The sequence below is a fragment of the Strongylocentrotus purpuratus genome, unplaced genomic scaffold (genome assembly GCF_000002235.5).
Source record: "Strongylocentrotus purpuratus isolate Spur 01 unplaced genomic scaffold, Spur_5.0 spur5_scaffold_13, whole genome shotgun sequence".
NCBI classification, from domain to species: Eukaryota; Metazoa; Echinodermata; class Echinoidea; order Camarodonta; family Strongylocentrotidae; genus Strongylocentrotus; species Strongylocentrotus purpuratus.
The window spans coordinates 8,792,227-8,812,026 of record NW_022145598.1 but is presented as its reverse complement, the minus strand read 5'-3'; the positions used below and the strand labels follow the sequence as shown (position 1 = coordinate 8,812,026).

At 36.8% G+C, this 19,800-nt stretch overlaps 1 protein-coding gene and 1 long non-coding RNA gene across 2 annotated transcripts; both read right to left on the bottom strand.

The window, feature by feature from the left end:
* Positions 1 to 1,499: 1,499 nt before the first annotated feature.
* On the bottom strand, positions 1,500 to 9,487 carry LOC755112 (monocarboxylate transporter 12). The gene is made up of 4 exons (XM_030983758.1): positions 9,348 to 9,487; positions 5,195 to 5,533; positions 3,852 to 4,364; positions 1,500 to 1,912 (listed from the first exon to the last, which is right to left on the bottom strand). The coding sequence occupies exons 1-4, from the start codon at positions 9,412 to 9,414 to the stop codon at positions 1,791 to 1,793; spliced, it is 1,041 nt and encodes a 346-aa protein (XP_030839618.1). The 5' UTR covers positions 9,415 to 9,487; the 3' UTR covers positions 1,500 to 1,790.
* Positions 9,488 to 17,094: 7,607 nt separating this feature from the next.
* LOC115922970 lies at positions 17,095 to 19,600 on the bottom strand. The gene is made up of 2 exons (XR_004063704.1): positions 19,282 to 19,600; positions 17,095 to 17,556 (listed from the first exon to the last, which is right to left on the bottom strand). It is a non-coding gene; the product is annotated as an uncharacterized LOC115922970 (long non-coding RNA).
* Between the last annotated feature and the right edge of the window lie 200 nt (positions 19,601 to 19,800).

Below are 19,800 nucleotides of genomic sequence, written 5' to 3'. Positions count from 1 at the left end.
AAATCTCACAAAATTTAAATCGTGTTACTTTGAAAGTAATCTATTATTATATATTTTGATGCAAACAACAAAACATTTTAACCGAATAAAACTATTTTCTCCACTTTATAACCATGTAGAAATGAACCGGAGAGGAGGTAGCTTAAAGGGGGCTGTAGAATGACGAGACTATTTGTCTTACCCGTGGCCTGACTCGAGGCCAATCGGGTATACTACTACGACTATGGACGACGCGACCGCAGTAGACCTGTGCGTGCAACATACGCAAAACCGAAGAGTGAGGAGAACTTCGGTCTGTTTAGCGAACGCTAGAGCGCTGACCCAGTAATAATCAAGTCCATTCGTTTACGTGCAGTTCTCCAAAAGAAGTCGTGGATAACGTTAACCAGTATTTACCATGCTACAGCCCCTTTAATATATAGGAAAAACAAATTATATAAACACAGAGTAAAGTGGCAACATATAAACAACGTTATACAAAATAGGGTCCCTCCATGGACCAAACACAATGACCACATACATGGCCCTTCATTCAAACCGAAGGAGGGATACAGCCACAACCAACGTAAACTCTGTCGTTGTTTTTTGTTCAAAATATTATTTTTTCTTCTCGTTTATTGTTTTCTGCTTTTATTGTTATCGTTACCTCCCAACATTATATATTTCATTTGGGACTCTCAATAATGCCAGGTTAATATTCATTTAAAGGGGAAGTCCACCCTGAAATTAAATTAGTTTTAATAGGAGTAGAAAAATGAGAGAAACAAGTCAGTGAAAGTTTGAGCAAATTCCGATTAAAAATAAGGAAGTTAGGATTTTTGAAGTTGTGATCAATCAAACACAAATTGGCAACTCTATGACGTATCATGCGAGCTCAACTTCCATTTGCTCAGTACTAAAAAAATCTAAAATTTTCATTTTCCCTCAAGAAAAATTTCAACCATACATGCACCCTAAATATAATAACTGCAAATATGTTTCTATACTCCCCCTGCAAGGAACAAATATATATTCCGTCATCAATAACGAAGAAAACATGATTTTATGGAATATTATGCACAAAGCAAATGAAGGAGAGCTCGTATAATAAGTCACAGAGTTGCCAATTTGTATTTGATTGATCACAACTTCAATAATTCATATCTTTCTTATTTTCATTCAGAATTTGCTCAAACTTTCACTCACCTGATTTTCTTATTATTCTGCCTCTATCGAAACAAACTTATTTTGGGGGTGGACTTTCCCTTTAATCTTTTCAACAATATCTGGGAGGTGGGCCTTCCCTATGGGAGGGAATGTGCATAAACAAGCTTCTGGAAGATGATATCGTTTATTAATTGCATTCACTCTGCAAGTGAAACTATACATGTACCTTCTATATTAATCTACTCCATTGACTTACCGTATCGATTGGTTGTTCTTGATAAAAACCGATCAGAATCGTTATTCTATTGTTGTAGGACATGGGATTTTGTTTTAATACAAATGTGTTTTTTTTGTTTATTGTACTCTACAATACTTGAACATATTAAGAGACAATTTTTTTCAAATTCTATACACAGTATGTTGGTAATAAATGTATTATTATATTCAGCATGTAAAACAAAAGTATCTATGAGTTGCCTATCGATTACTTATATAATAAGCTCCAAATGCGTTTATGAAAAAGGAAAAGAAATTGTTTTTAAAATAATTTTATTTTTAATATATAAAAAGAAAACATTCTGAACGAACTCGCTTTCAAAGCTCACTATAAAAAATATATGTTACACGCTTCCGATACAGCATGTTCAGACGGGGTTTGCTTTTGGTCTGCATCTCACGACTACCATTAGGAGGAGAACGACAACCTCGATGAAAGCTAATAGTTTGAACGTTGCGTTGTAGGATGAGAAGTGATCCGCAATCATTCCTGAAAAAAAATACAATGAGAGCAATTTGAATCCACTTTGTTGATCTGAATACCTATGAATAAATCCCTTGATTACAGTTATTTGATCAGTCACTATTTTGATCTTTTTGCATTAATTGCGTTATCCAATCTATTTCTACATGATTAACCTGCAACCCTTTAAAGCCCAAGTCCACTCCAAAAATATCTTACTTTCAATAGAAGCAGAAAAATCAGACTAACCAAGCAAAAAAAGTCTGAGTAAAATCGGATAACTAATAAGAAAGTTATGAATTTTTAATGACATTAAAAACTTTGAAAATCACTAGACAAATTGGCAACTCACTCATGAGTCTGTGACCTCATGATATAAATTTCCTATTTTCTCCTTAAGAATCTTATTTATTTACACCAGCAACCAAGTTAAATTAATTGTAATATGTTTTTGTGTGGATGCACTAATATAGAGTAATTTTTTCCACAAACAGTTAAATCATGAAAAATGTGAATTTTGATAAACTTTTTATATAAAAATCAATAATTATGAATATACAATATTCAGAAAAAAGTATAAGTTCTTCAAAGTTCATAGAAGATTTTGTGATATGTCATGCACGCAATATGATACAAATCATATAACCTGGGCAAAGGCATGGGGAAATCAAGTTTGGGGAATAAAAAGGGAAATTAATGGGATTAAACCATATAGAGCAATTGATAAATAGTGAGAACATGACGTCACAAACTGATAACCATCTTTGCAATTTGTGTTGTATTTCTCATTGTTCCGTAGTTTTACATACTTTTTCAAATAATCATAACTTTCTTATTAGTTATCCGATTTTGCTCAAACTTTTTTTGATTGGTTTGTCTGATTTTTTCTGCTTTTATTGAAAGTAAGTTATTTTTCGAGTGGATTTGTCCTTAAATCATTTGGTGCCCGCTGGACCAGTCACGTGTGAAGATTCTCTTCATGACGGATGTTGTGTATTAAATGAATATTCATTTCATAATGACTATTCGATATAAATAGACACTGATATGTATCATATATAAATCAGTAACTGTACCCCAAGATTATTGTATTTATTATTTGGTCTCGATACAGCTCTTATAATTGCTGCCCTCTATCGCCACCATTATTTTCCTCGTCTGCGTTTGATACCAATGGGCGTTGTCTTCATACCCATTAAATCCTTAAATGCAAACTATCTCTAAATTACTGGTAGGGAACTGTACCCCACACCTACTGAGTTTGCAATCTTTGTTCAGTCTATCATTGAACCTAATAACATTATAGTTTTTTTTTAGCTGTTAGAGCAAATCAGTTCATAATCGTGTTTTTTTAATTGCATTCCAAATCAACGAATAAAATCACGAGAAGGGTTAATTGTTGAAATTGATCTTATCGAACCATTTTCTTTGCTTTCATGAAGGTTGTCAAACTGATTTTCTTCTTTCTGGAAACAACATGAAAACAAACTAAAAATTCTTTTTATTCAATTCAAGTTAAACGTAAAGACCAGTTTTGGAAACGCCCCCCCCCCCCCTCTCAAAAAACGAAATGGAAGTTCTTATTACCAATTATGTGAAAGAATATGTTTTGACTAATACGTAATGATACAAATTTTGCCGGGAAACCGCCTACTGATTGATATGTTTGGTAAATTATTATATCTATCTGGACTGGATAGATATATTGTAGTCCCATATGCATCTGTATGTGTACAGTGCTTGTAACTTTACCAAGACTGGGCCAAATTTCTTATCATTTTGATGATTCCAGAACCTTGCCGGACACACCAATATATATATATATATATATGCTAGATGATCAACCTTTTCTGATCGATTCCACAACGTTTCTTTCACAAAGCAATCGCCTGACTGGCACTAGTCTATACCTTTAACAACAACAAATTATTTTAATGGCTCATATGCGTTTTTGGTGAATCCTTACCACTCAAATAGCCACCAAGAAACCGCCCGGATCCGATAAAAATTAAGGCGGCTGCATACACGACATCAAACTTCTCTGGAGATGCTCTGTACCTCACAACCAACTGTCCTAACACCGCCTCCCCTCCTACTGCCATTGCGGAGATACATGACGTCACCAACATGGCGTAGAAGTTGGTGAAATACACGTCGCAAAGAAGAGTGGCGATGTTTAACATTGTAGCGAAGAGAAAGAGGGTAACAGGTTTGACGAGGCTGTTGGTAAGGACACCTACAGCAGCCCTGCCGAAGGTATTCCCTATTGCTGCTGAGAAAGTGATGATAATGGTGTTCCGGACAGAGATTCCCCTCTGCAGAGCATGCGGTATAAGAAAGGAGTGCCAACCTCCCCAAACCATATGCGACGCGAAAATTGCACCAAGTAGCACATTGAGCACAGGATCCACGTAAAAATCAGATTGGCGAAGGCTGTTGGCGATACTACGAAAAACTCCAATCTCGTCTCTGTTGTCATCTTTTATAAAGAAAATTTGATTATGAAGGCCTCCAAAAAGGGGTTTTATCTCAAAATTACTTTCGATATGAATTTACCTCTAAAATATCAAAGTACACAAGGAAAATGTAGGTCTCTCATCAATTGTCTAATACAAAAAAAATTAAAGATTTGTTTTAAATACAAAACTAAACATTATATCTACAATTCCTTTCTCTGCACAAACTCCATTATATTATCTAAGAGTATTCCACTGTATTGTTATTCAGCTGTTTATTGTCGCTCGAAGGGTTGGCAAAACCCTCGACCCTGTCCATAAGGCGAGGCGTCAAAAATATCGATAAATATCGGAGACCATTATGATGACATCATGAGTTAATTGAGGGTCCTACCGCCAGCGGTAGCCGGCTGAGCTAATTTAAAAAATGCAGCCAGGACGCACAAGTGCAGTTAGCTGCCGCTGGCTGGTATATTTATTTTTGACGCCTCGCCTAACATATGTTGAACCGAGGTGGCGCACCTTAGTAAGCAGCCAAAGCATTTATGTTAAAATCGGACAGGGTTACATATCGTCGACCATAATTTACCATTTATGTCAGTCTTCTTAGACTTATTAAGCACACGAGAACGAGGCCCACACGACAGACACGGTAGGTCTAGAAAATCTTCTGACAACCTGTCAACATTGTAAAAGGCCCACGAGACTAACAGGACACAAGACCGACATGTTGGTCTTCTTGGCTTTTCTGCCATATTTTTCTGACATAAGTTCACGAGACCGACAATGGCGTTCGCATGAGACTGCCGGTCTCACGGGCTTTTGGTCTACTAGGAATACCGGTCCAACTCACCTTCTGTGTCCTTGCTTGTGCTGATGTTGCTCTCCTCTTCCTCGTTAAACTCTGGGGGCGAACTTGGGACACTCTGAACGTCATTTCTCTGTGTGCTGCTCTCATCTGATTCGAACTTGATTGCCATGCCAACTGGGATAATATGTGCCATCAGCGCGCTAATGATGAGCAGTCCACCTCTCCAACCGTAAGCTTGACGTAGGAATTCAGCTATGAGTGGTAACAGAAACATTCCGACGCCATATCCAGTCAAACTAATGCTGAAAAGTAGGTTGAAATTTTGAGCCACGTGGTGCAATGTCATGGTACAACATATATGTACCATGCAATATCCAAGACCTGTTTCACATGAAAAGAAAACATGTAGGAGAATTGAAATTGGATTATCGTATCTGAATAAAATGCATAAGTACCCATTAAAATTTGATGTACAAGAATAATTCACGAACGTCATTTTTCAGATAAGTTATATTTTTTTAAATTTATTTATTTGACATATTTATACAGGATAAAAAAAGAAACAATCGAATCAGCAAAGCTGTTTTTCATCGATATCCTGTTAACATGATTAAATATTTCCAATTTAACAAATGGGATTCTTTTAATTACATCCGTCAAAAAATACACAAAATAAGGCTCTAAAATGCAAAAAAAAACAACACAATATTAGAAATTCGTTTGAAAGAAGTTAATGAATGGTCAATCTTATTTGTTGAGTGAAAAAATATAATAGCAACAATAAAGACGGTTTAAGAATCCCAATTATATCATAATTTAAGGTTCAAGCTTTCTGATTGTCGGAACTGCGGGCATTTAGCTATTGGACGCCTAAAATATCAGACGAAAGCTAAAACTTTAGTACGGGCAAAAGCTCCCTTTGTGCGTCGAACAAATTAAGAATGAACGTGTTTATAGTGGATACGCACAACAAGACACGATCAGTTCGCTAACTATTCCATGTATTCTATTGTAAATACTCTTTAAAAGAATTCACTTTACCTCGAGCATTAAACATATGTATGTTCTGATAATGCTGAGGATGAGGAGAATTATGATATAATCCTCGTAATCGTCATGATCATTATTATTTTCATTATCGTATACTGTATTTCTGAAACTGTAATTAGGTTGTATGTACGAATGAGCATATATGTGTGCCTCAGTAATCTAGGTTTCACAGACGTGGTTGAATCAGATAAAAGGATTTACGCCTGGGGACCGACCTTTAACGTCACTATCCGAAAGATGTGACTCAGTTTCAAACCGGGGTCACCTGTGCCAGTTTGTAGGCGAAGACAGAGAGCTGAGCAAACTCACATCTCCCTATCATCCATATCCCATATTCGTATTAAAAAAATATGTATTGTAATCATGAAGGGGGCTCGAAGTGTACATTTGATTATATCATCGTTGTAGCTAAGCAGAGGTTAAGGCGTCGTATTGCAATTTAAATTAAGATCTTTATATTTGTAATTAATAATTTCATATTTGCAATGTTCTTTTGACAGTGTATCACATGTTTCTACTAAATATTCTTCCAATTTGAAATATGTGGTAGCTGAGAGTTTGCGCTACAGGGGCCGCACTATATACTGTGCATTTACCTCAGCGCTATTTTGGCCCCGTTTACCCATGACCGCAAGTATTCTTATTATTATTTATTTATTCAAGTTTTATTTAAAATAGAGGGTAGGTACATTCAGTTTAACAAAACTGCTTTCCAAGTACGCCCTATGGAACAAACATCGATTTTCTAAATTTTAATACCAAACTAGGTAAATATTGTTATGGCATCATGAAATTTAATACAATGCCGCACGATGGCACGCTTTCAAATCTTCAAATGCCTACTACGTACTACCTATATTTGTACAAGTTACAGTAGTTGAGGATGTTAGGAGGAGAAATGGAGCAGTTTGTTGCAAATTTCTAAACGCACCACATTTGGTGATGCTACTCAATTGATTGGATGTCAAGAAGGGTGTCTCCTAGAGCCACCATTTTGGTCAGATCTAAAAATGGCCGCCAGATAAGTTTGCACAACGAGAAACTCTATAATAGGGGTTCTCAAACCTTTTAGTTGACGGTCCATATGTATTTATTAACGATGTATTGTCCGTTACTTGGGAAGCCCTTCGCCTGAAAATTACGGTCGATATTAAATTCAACTTAAGTTGAACAATGTACAATTGAGTGTTAGAAAACTGGGTACGACCCAAACATAACTCAATTTTGATTAAGACTATATAGACAATCTATACTCCTTGATTATACGGTAATGAAAATCGTATACTGAAAAAATGAGGCTAGATTTAGGTCTATATCTATTATAAGGAGAGTTGTTACTGGCAAAAGATAAACAGAGCCTACGAATTTTAACAATAAATATCGGCTTAGGGCCTATATAAGGCCTTTAAGTATTAACAGGGGCGTTGTGGCGTGCGCCTGTAATCCAGCTAACTATGGAAATTAAAAACTGATTCAGCCGAGGACGCAGGTTCGAAACTGAGTCACGTCTTTTGGATGGACCAGTTGACGTTAAAGGTCGGTCCCCAGACGTAAATAATCATATCTGATCATTGATACATGTCTGTAAAAACTCAACTACACACACGAAGGTTCGGAAGTCTTCAAGTAATCCCAATATATTTCATCCAGGCCATTCATGCATTTTCCACGATGTTGCTATTTTCTAAATGCACTAAGACAGGCACCGCTTTTCTTTCAAATTTGGTCCATTGTTTCTATACTTTTCTCCTTGGTGTTTCCTTTATCTACTCTCTCCTTCCCCCTCTCTCTCTCTCTTAGATCGTCTTCATAATTTCTCGTTTTTCCTGAGGTGTCTCTTTAGTTTTTACTATCTTTTATTTTCTCTATTTCTGTTCAGAATGTAAGACATTCAAATCGTAGTTATATAAATGTCACACATTCTACATTTTATGTGGATATGTGTCTGTTTGAAACAGTTTCCGTGTTGTCAACAATAAGTCAATTAAAGTTTTGACATCCCAGTTCTCAATGATTCTCCTCATTGGTGCCCTCCATTCATCTTTTGTCAAAAGCTAATGGCATTCTATTTAATTATTGTTTTGTATGCATCTATTTGCATTCGGTAGACAAGTCCTCTTCAAGAACTATTAGGACTTTTAGATTGAGTGGACGAGAACACGACGAACGCCGACTGATCATGCGTGTCAACGTACTCAACTGCCCATGTTGACTACAATTAGAAATCTTTTTGATTTCACTCGACGATATACATGCATACAGGAAGTATAAGCGTGCACGCGCGCGCACGCGGCATACTAGTACCGTACTAGATTTAGGAAGATCAAGGTTGAAGCAGTCTCGATCGCCGACTGAGACGACGTGACGCATGCGCAGTGCCTTAAAATGACGTCACAAGTTGCAGTCGAAGCTGTCGACGTGCAAATCTAAAAGTCCCTGTTGGTAGGGTGGTTCGAGATTGTCCTTAGCTAGCTTCCCGATCCACTTCTCCTGAACTACACTCCTATAAGATGGGTGAGAACATATTTTGGAAGTTGGGGTTTATAATCATCGTGCTTCGGTAATGCAGAAGGGGAGCTATATAAACTATAATAGTTTAATCAACCATGAGCTCAAATGGCGGAAGTAATCTCAAGGGGCGCCCTCCTTGACATCGAATCGATGAATTAACATCAGAATAAGATTTTCGATATCTGTAGGCCCCATCATTTTTCAGAGGTTAATTTCTCTAGCCATTTTCATTTTTAAATACTATTGAATTCCAGCTCATCTGGCGGGCTTTTTTTTTTATTGGACCAAAATGTCGGCCCCAGGCGGTGCCCTTCTTGGCGTCCGTAAAACATCTAAATAGTATGGCATGTTCGACGTCTTTGCCAAATGTAGTGCTTTTAGACCAATCTGAACCAAAGTATTCCTTACACCCATTCAATTTGGATCATAGTTTGTTTTCATGCTTTTTCCAAAAAGTGGAAAATCTAAATTATAACCTTCACTATAAAAGCGAAACAAATGATTTGATCAAATATTTTCAACAATTAACTCTCCCTCCCAACTTCTTACGAAAACCTTTCATGTAATCAGGAGTAAGTTTAAGATAAACATGGACTGTAATATAGCTAATAAGATTTTATGAACAGTTTCTTACCGGTTATTGAGAGATAGATTGACATTTGAGCGTTGCTGGTTGCCATGGAAGTCAAGGCCACGCCCATCGAAGCGAGACATGTACCAAATATTAGGAGCAGACGACGAATGGAATGGTGGCGATAGAGGGCAGCAATTATAGGAGCTATATGAAGACAGAAAAAATCTTATGCTCATGTAATTAGCAACATTTCTTATAACTGATATTCATCTGCTTGAATCTATTTCAAATATTAGTCATTAATTGAATATTTTTCAAAGGTACTATGTCCCATTTGCAGGCCAACAAAATGAAAAGATTAAATTCCAACGGCATTGAAAAAATAATACTAATTTAAAACTTCCCTAAAAAAGGTGAGGCTTGAAAATGTCTTCAAGTGGGAAAATAACGACTATTAGTTGTCAAATCGACTTAGGAGCTATAGAGTCAATAAGTAATAGTCTTGATTTTCAGACCATTGTACCGAATGGTCGTTTTATGCTGCGCAAAGATTCAATCAGTTTAATTTTGGCCATCACAAGAAGTGGGTTATTGATGTAGACAAATGCTCATGTACGCTTTACGGCTCATTTTATGTATGTTATTACCAAAGAAGAAAAAAGCCAGTCAGTCACTCAATAGTGTCTGACAGTGAAGTCTAGCAAGTAAACGGGTTTCCTTGCATAATTTGAATATTAGGACACTGCTAACGTTTAAATTTCACAGATAGGACATACATGACATGTTTTCATAATTCCTGCAAAGTTCCACAGAATTTGAGGTTGGCTGCAAAAGGGACATAGTACCTTTAACAAGATATATTACAATAATTATATTATTATCGATTGTTTAGGAGGGCTATCAAAAATATCCCAAAGAACATATTGTGAAAACATACACAAACTTCATTAAAAAGGGAAATCATATCAAATTACTGAGGAAAGAAGTACGCTTTCCGAGATCAAATATTAGTGTATGTGCCCATTTTCGAAGAAGGAATTGTGAGACGTTTTTCGGTAGATGAAAGTCTGGATTTTGGAATAATTAGGTTACATTTGTCAATTGTTGAGCGAAAGTTCCTAACAGGTGTTTATATTTAGAGGGGGGGGGGGGCTTTGGAAGGTATCATGCGAATTGCCGTCAGGGTTAACATTTCACGTCACGATCCATGTACAGCATGCAGTACTATTTTCAGATACCGAAATACCATACACGGTGTGAGACGTCACACACAAAATAGTACGTACTGTATTGCGAACATTCATAGTTTGTTCACAATTGTGTGCCGTACCTTCCGGTGCAGATATTTATGAGTAGACAAGTACATCTAAGCTTAACCGAAATGATATATACTGTTAATGTTATTACCATTATCATTTTCTGTTACTACTCTCGGTGACGTGAATATGACCATTTTCCTTCCAGGGCCCCACCATGCACTCATGAAAAATGTTTGCTGTCAAGTTACCCCAGGAACCATAGTTTCCGACCTGACCCTCGAAAAGGCATTTGTATGTGTAAAATGCGCTGTTATTATAAGGGATAGGGTAACTTTGCCTCAGATTTTTTTAAAAATCCAGAATTTAGCTCATGCTGCAATCATAATTATAAACCTTTAGGTCATACATGAATCCCATGACTTTTACAAGCTGATCGCCTGTCTGATTATCAAGATATTTATGATTGGAATTAGAAAGTTCAGAATTCGTTTTCGTAACGATTTTAATAACACTACAGTCTATTGGGGAAAATAACAACCGGTCAATCAAAGATTTTTACTTTTTTTGAGGCACTTCATGATTATTTTGAAGCGCAAACTTTGTTAAGGGCTTCAATATTACACCATGTCACAGAGACTGATAACACGTAGGGCCATTTATATCAGATTTAATATTGTTGAAGGTGAAATTCAAAGAAAATCACAAATATGTCAACTAATGTATCACTAGAAACTGGTAAGCTAACAGATGGCCATCGTACAAGTTTTAGGTCAACTACATATCGGGTGATTTATAAAAATACAAATACAACCACCTCCATAGCAGCTGGGATATACGAGAGACGAGTCGCCGGAAAATAACGATGTTTTAATGACGTCACTATATGGACCAATACTGCGCAAGCAGACGACATCCCATAAAGAATGAACATAAGCTATTATTTGTCAAATTGTAATGAGGTTAGTGTATATAAATGTAATGGCATGTCAAACCATTAAAAAGAGGATATAACCCGATTCTGATAACTAAAATCTTTTGCTTGTAAATACACAGGATAGGGGTTAATTAACAATCAAAGAAAACAGACATTCAAATTGAAAAAAAACCCGGAATGATATCAAGGACGGCATTTGTTCCCTCTTGAAACGCCGAACATATACCACGGTGTGTGCAGCTGAATATACTGAGTGAGTCCAAAAAAAGTTTACACCTAGAAAATTGCTAATTATTTTATAAATCGTCTATGAACAGTAAATTATTATACATCTTATAAAAGAGTGTTTTATCCCAAATCATTCAGTATCATTTTTGTGTGGTATGTGTTCACGCCTTGGTGAAGAGGAGGCATTGTTCGCGAGAGTGCAAAAATCGACTTGCGCCAAAGTTTCCTATGTGATGTTTGAATAAAACAATTTGGATTTGGGTATTAATTCGGTGTTTGCAGATCCAAATAACACCCCTAATAAAACTAATCATGACACACATTCAAATATCGAATATCAAATATCAAGGAACATTTGTGCGCGTGTGTGTGGGTGTGTGCAGTGCTCAAAGTACACGGGGGCGGTGGACGATTCGCCCCCTGAGCTACATAATCGCCCCCGTCAGGTTGCTCACGGGGGCGATTGCAAAATTAAAAATCGCCCTCGTGGAATTATAAAATAAAGATTATCTTTTCTGTTATAACTTTAACACAATATTGAGTTTCAATTTACAAACCTTCAACCAATGAAATGAAAGTTAGATAAGCGTGCAAGATTTCTCGTTCTATGAGTAGGCCTATTATTACGGATTCAGCTCGCAGAGCAGTGCCGCCGTCATCAGTGGTTATAGGCCTACTGCGCCGTTAGTAACGGTACGTGTGCACGCTGCCGCGCCATGTCTGCTGGAGCTATGGAGGCGATCGCACAAGGGCAGAAACATATGGTCATGGAGAAGTTTTTCGTTGTGAAAGCGTAAACCCGCTGAAATCTGGGGATTTCAAATGACCAGCAAATAATGAACCTCGACCAGTATATCAATATAGGGACTTTTTTTGCACGATGAGAACGTGGACTGCAACGTGTGACCTCCTGCACTGCCAGTGCTTAAAAGGACGTCACATGTGACTGCTAGTGCCTTAAAAGAACACGTCCACGTCCACGCAAATCTAAAAGTTCCTATTGAGAAGAAGAGGAAGACCAAGATGTCGTGGAATGATATGGTAACATGGGCAGATCTACGGGGGGGGGGGGGTTAGAGGGTTTAACCCCCTCCTCCCCCGGCCCCCTTGGGCTGCCAAGTGAAAATGTGATGTGCATAGAAAAACGCCATTATGTGCCCTTGTAAAAAAAAACCATGGATCCATGGTACGGTAAAACCATGGTTTTACCGTACCATGGATCCATTGTAAACCATGAAATAACAGGAGTAAATTGGAACAGACATATTATGGTTTTACCATGGATTTTCCATGGATTTTCCATGGTTAAACTGTGGTTTTTCCATGGTAAAACCAAGGTGTTACCACGGTAAAACCGCAAAGTACCGCAAAGTAAAACCATGGTTTAACCATGGTTTCACCATGGTTTCACCTTGGTTTCACCATGGTATGACCACGGCAAAACCATGGTAAAACTACAGTAAAACCATGGTTTTACCATAATATGTCTGTTCCAATTTACTCCTGTTATTTCATGGTTTACAATGGATCCATGGTACAGTAAAACCATGGTTTTACCACGGTTAAACCGCAAAGTACCGCAAAGTAAAACCATGGTTTAACCATGGTTTCACCTTGGTTTCACCATGGTATGACCACGGCAAAACCATGGTGAAACTACAGTAAAACCATGGTTTTACCATAATATGTCTGTTCCAATTTACTCCTGTTATTTCATGGTTTACAATGGATCCACGGTACAGTAAAACCATGGTTTAACCATGGTTTCACCATGGTATTACAGTACACCATAGTATTACAGTTTCACCATGGTATTACCACCTTGATAACATGGTACTACAATGGATCCACGGTACAGTCAAACAATGGTATTACCATGTTTTCTCCGTCGTTTAACCATAATTTCACCATGGCTTTTAGGTACAAACCATGGTGAATCCAAGGTGAAACTTCTGAAATGTAAATCATTTATAGAAAAGAGAAGCTATTTTAAATGTGTAAGAAATACATAATATATGTTTGATATCAGTGATGGGAGACACAATGAATGACCTGCCAAAAGAAATGAAAAATTGTGTTGAAAAAGATGAATACTTTTAATAAAATATATGTCACACACGTTTTAGAGTAATACATGTAAATGTGTTTAAACATCCTAGTCTTTAGACGTAAAGTGGCAAGACTTTATGCATGTTCAAATAAATATTTGTAATAAACTGTCTTACCGGTACACATAAAAAGTTAATTAGTAAACTGTTTGTAAACAGCACACACTTAGCAAGCTTATATGTATGAGGTATAGGCTAATGAGGAATAAAAAGGAAAGACTAAAATATTTCAATTAAGAGTACCATTACACTGACCACAACACCATAAAGCTGTCAGTAATAAGAACAAATATGGCAAGGTATCTGAGTATGCAAGATTTTTTTTTTTCCTGAGTTGAGGTCCTATTGCATATATTGTAATAATAAAAACTGTAAAGAGGGCATGACCCCAAAAAATCACACAAATATACAAAGATAATTTTACCAACTGCAAACATTTGATTTGTTTGAAAGGTAACAAGTTGTATCCCAATTATAGGTATTTGGCTAGTCAGTCAAAACAAGTTCTTCCCCTTCTTGTTTGTACCCTTTATTGTAATGCATTTCAGATGGTCTCTATTTTAACTCTATAATTCCAGCAATTGTTTGATACAAAAAACCTATAACTATATTTCTTCAATTGAAATTGAAATGTACTGTTTGAGAGGGGAAAAAAATTGTAATTAACACTGACTTAATGAGACAAACATAACAAACTTACAAATGGTAATGAACATCTTGCAAATAACTGGATCAATATGGACATATGTTTATAAAATGCCTTTTCACACCTATACACCCATATCCCTCCCTACACACAATAACAAGACCATCTCCTTGAATAATTGAACAAAATGGCCTAAGGATCAGAATTAAAAGCCTTTTATTTCAACCACTTCTATACTAAAAGCCACCCACCCCTCCCATAAAGACTTTAAACCTGAGTAACAATAAATATAGGATGTACCCTGAAACCCTTACAAGCAGGTATAACAATTGTAAAAGAGGAAATATGGCCCATCTTGTTCAACTTTTGGAACTATTAACAATGTGTTCATTTGAAAACTTATATAATTTTTTTGGGTTACTGTGTTACAATCATTTGTTACAAAACGATACTGGACAATGTCATATGTGACCTTACACCACAAAATGACCAATAGGTCAAAAAAAGGATTGTGCTGATTTTCACATGACATTAAAGTAGAAGTCAATATCTTAAAATGGTGCATAATTTTTCAAATAAGTAAACCCTCTCAAAACGAGCACCCAAGATTTAGAACATTGCTGAAGCAGATTTAAAGTCAAAGTCAGGGAGAAAATGGGCCACTACAAAGAACAGCTTCTATTGAAATGCTGTAAAATTATCATTTTCATTTGATTAAAACAAATATCATATTTACATACATGTACACATGATTTCCGACGCTTAAAATTACGCAGAGGGTTTAAGATACCCTCATTAGGAAATACCAAAATCCTGAATCTCATATTTTGAACAAAATTAGACTATTTTAGCTAGGTTACATATAAAAGAATGTAACATAACTAAGTCATCCGATGGTAAAGAGGAAACTTACTTAAGATGACATTTTAACCAGGCAAGTGGAATCTTACTACCGGTACTCTTAATTACAAAGTAATTATAGCAAATACATATTTTCTTGAACACAAGCTAGTTTCAGCACACAATGAAAGATTACACTAAGTGAATACATTTTAGCAAAATTGTTGGCATCGGCAAGTGAACGGATGAGTAAGTAACTCGATATTTTCACATTTAATAGAAGAAAAAAAATTGTAACATGAAAACAATCTTCTTTGGTCTTCCATCAGCTTTTGTTTGAAGAGCACAATAAACAATGTCATTTAAAACTGGTGAAACTGGTAGATATATGTGAACCAATATTGAACAGCTTAAAAATAAAGTCAAGTTCTGGTCATGCGATTGCATTGTGAAAGAAACGTTGTGGAATCGATCAGGACAGGTTGATCATCTAGCATATAAAAGTATTGGTGTGTACTGCAAGGTTCTGGAATCATCAAAATTATAAGAAATTTGGTCTAGTCTTGGTAAGGTTACAAGCACTGTACACAGAAAGATGTGAATATGGGACTACATGAACATGTGGCGTAAAAATCGAACCTCAATATATAATTTTACATGCCATGTTTAGAATATTAAGGCATTTGATTGAAGATCCATGCTTTTCAGGGCACATTTTTATCTGATGTACTGCCACACTTACATAATACAATGATAAAGCTCACAATTTTTTTTCACCTCTTCCCAGAACTCAACCTTCTCTCTAAACATGAATATCTAAATAGATGGAAAGTCTCAAACGCTGGCAAATTTTTGGGCTTATACATGTATACATGTACATATCAGTTGTGTAAACCAAATTATTATAATGTAAATCTAATCTGAATGAAAGATATTCCTAACACGAAAACAAGCATTTTTATATTTTTGCTGATAAAATACTGGTAAAACTGGCAGATAAATGTGAACCATTATTGAACAGCTTAATAATGACTATAAAGTGCTGCGTCATACCAGTAGCAAGGCTATCTGGAAAGTTTTGATGAGATGTCATGACAAAAATAAATATTCTAAAAAAGAATTCTTTAAAATTTTGTATTGATGAATTATACGCGTGAAGGTAAAGGTATAATTTTACTATACATAGAGAAGTTCACTTCAACAACAAAAAATATCAACAAAATTCAACCAAAAAAAACATGGCGTCCGAGTATTCGACTGTAAGCCTGGGAGTGTACTCGAGTACTTCATTACACGGTTATGCACAGCCTTACTTTAATAAGTGTTAAAGTACAAGTCCACTCCACTGAAAAGTTGAGTCGATTAGATAGACAAAGATCTGTACAGCCCCAAAATAACTTGGTTTTGGAAAATGGTGCTCAGACTTATTTTTAATAATTTTGTTTAAAGCCCCACTGTCCTACTTGTAGCTACTTGCTCCCTCTATATAGAAAACTTCCCCAATCGGTGCCTGTTGATCCCCCATGATCCTCTTTTTCTTATGTTAGTTGAGAGCTGAGTTAATGAGATAGCCACCTGTCAGTGACCTCGCTGTGTGGTCAAATCCCTTCTGGCCCAGTAGTATTGACGGTCTTTAAAGGCCATCTGTACTAGTTTGGCCAGAAGGGATTAGACCACACGGTGAGATCACTGACAGGTGGCTATCTCATCAACTCGGCTCTCAAATAACATAAGAAATAGAGGATCATGGGGAACCAACAGGCACCGATTGGGGAAGTTTTCTATATAGAGGGAGCAAGTAGCTAAAAGGAGTGCAGTAAGGCTTTAATGAGCAAAAAACAAGTGAATGATCGAGCCGGTTCCTCTCACAATGCATTGCGCGACATTTTTTGTGACGTAGGGTCCTCACAACACAGACAGAGGCGTATACGTCACATCTGTGCGGCAAATTTAAAAGTTTTGCTCGAAAAAAAGCTGTGTATTGAAGATTACTTTCTCAGATTCCTTCCGACCGAACAAAGGTGACAGGGTCGATTGTACTGGATGTACTTGCTGAATGTTTGCTGGTCAGCATAACTGGTATAATTTTGAAAAGCTCTCCTCTATAGGGATCCCATACAGATGAATTCTCAAACTCTCACCCATGTCTTGCATAATTTCCGTGAAGTTTGTTGGACAGTTTAGTCTTACAAATCAAGACTGCATGTTCACTGGAACAGTCCATGTTGACGACTTTCCCGCAGCCGAAGATACCCTGAAAAATAAAAATAAATATTAGCACATTGTAGAATTGTATTATATGCTCTCAAATCAAATATAGCGAAAATTATGAGTTGATATTAGCAACATGTACACTCTACAAATGTACCTCCCCCTTTGAAAGCACCCCTATCTCCTGTGTGTAATTTTAATACGGGCCAGATTTTTTAAACAACCTATTTAAGTCAATATGGGCCAGACTTTGTTGCGTTAAAGTACCCCTTTACCAGAGATTTGGGGTACACGAACGTGCTCAGAGCCCGTTTATGAAAGTGATTCAAACAGCGCTGTTTACTCGAAATTGCTGAATAGTCTCTATGCATGAATCGAAGAAACAAAGCCCTTCTCAACCTCTTATATAGGCCTATACAGCAATTTAGACAAACGGCGCCTAGAGTAAAGGAGGGGGTAATCGACCATCACCAGTTTTCGGCCGGTCCTTTGGATAGTGGATGCATAGTAAAATTCCTTTAAAATACATCCCATGATAGCATATCACATATTCCACACATGCCATACCATGCCAGAGTCACTGAAGAACCACATTTGCAATGGAAAATATATCCTAAAATATCACATTTTAGCGATGTAATCAGCGGTCCCGCTACCCGAATCTGAAAAATCGAGTATCTTACGCATGTCTGTAAGAAATATGGGTACCATAAAATGAGCTTTATTTCAAGTATTTTTCATATTTAGAGCCCGATTTTGTGTGAGTCCCAAGCTAAAAAGTATCTCATCGCATGTATTAAATCAATGCAGCCGAACACCGCAACGCACACACGATATCTCTGTCCAATTCAGATTCCAATTTCCGATCACCGCAGAACTAGTTTTCGGCATGGCGAGCTCCGGCTCGGGATACCTGCTCCGCCCGCTAGTACTATAGATCAGCGGGGAAACGCACGACGCAGGCGCGCTTCCTATTGACTTTGTACATACGACCGAAAACTGTCTCGCTAGGTCGATAACTGTCTCCGAAACAGTGAAAATTGAAATGGATATTGTCATGGCAATTCATGATTTTTTTTCTGGGATTCTTTGTTTGTTTGAATAATAATATTTGCTTCATGATTTGAACAAGAAATGATAATAGGAAGTAAAGAGTCCTAAAATAGGATTTTGTCTTAAGTGGCCGAAAACCCCCCTCCTATCATGAATATTAATATTTGCTCCGCCGTGACCGCGCATGCGTACTTTCTCCTCGCCATGTTAAATCAACGAACATGGATGAATCGTCGGGTTAGCACAAAGAATCACCCTTTTTCCCCCACGAGACTTCTTCATATTATGATTTCAAGTGGTTGGAAAGATGCCCAAAGGAGTAAAAAAAAACATTGTTAAGTCTAGTCAAAGTTGTAATTAGACTACCTCTTTTTCAGTATTTACTTTGCGAAAACATGTGACCAAACCCGCTCAGCCGCTGTTTGAATCGTTTTCATAAACGGGCCACATCTGCATGAGCTTCGATGCCTTTGGCATCGGCGTCGGAGCTCCATGGAGTACGTTACTTTCATGGATGCAGTATTGTACAGTATGGAATATAATCTAGTAAATCTACTATCATCATCAATTGCAATCCGTTTGGTTTTTTTTCATGAACAAAATTTACAAAAAATAAAAAAGAAGAATGAGATTTATAACCAAATTTCTTAATTTTTACAGAAAGCATACCCAATTCTGTATCAAGCCTTAAATTATGTTTAATCTTATTACTCACCTCCTGGAGAAAATGTTGACCTTAAAGTATAGCTCCAGCAGCAAAGCAAAGTTGGTCGTTTTCTGCAGACCGATATTTTCCCACACATGAGTGGCTGTGTGGGACTGTACTGTAGTATGTAGACCAGTGTGACTGTCTGGTAAATTGAAATCTAGATCTACTTCGAGTTCTTCATGTTGTCCAATTCTTGCTCTGGAATACTCTTAGTCTCGTACAATTCTTCTTTCCTGGTGTAAATCTAACCCTTATCCCCTATATTCTGGGTTTTAAAGGAAGACAAATTTGGCGAAACGGCAAAGTAATGGCTGGAGTGAAGAAATTCAAATTGGAAATACAGTGTGCATTCCACCACTAGATGGCAGCAAACACACTAATAATTGTATTTATTTTGGGGCAAATTGTTACAATTCCATATTATCGAATCAGTTCAAGGTCATCAAAACAATCGAGTAGTGCTGGTCATACATGTATTATGTATATAGTGGTCATAACTACATTGGTTACATGATAGTAGTTTTT

Excerpts from the sequence above, each read along its gene's own strand:
- LOC755112 (XM_030983758.1), bottom strand. The coding sequence starts at position 9,414 with ATGGGCGTGGCCTTGACTTCCATGGCAACCAGCAACGCTCAAATGTCA. Across the intron at positions 5,534-9,347 it reads AATCTATCTCTCAATAACCG|GTCTTGGATATTGCATGGTA; the intron begins GTAAGAAACTGT and ends CATGTGAAACAG. Across the intron at positions 1,913-3,851 it reads TCTTGGTGGCTATTTGAGTG|GAATGATTGCGGATCACTTC; the intron begins GTAAGGATTCAC and ends ATTTTTTTTCAG.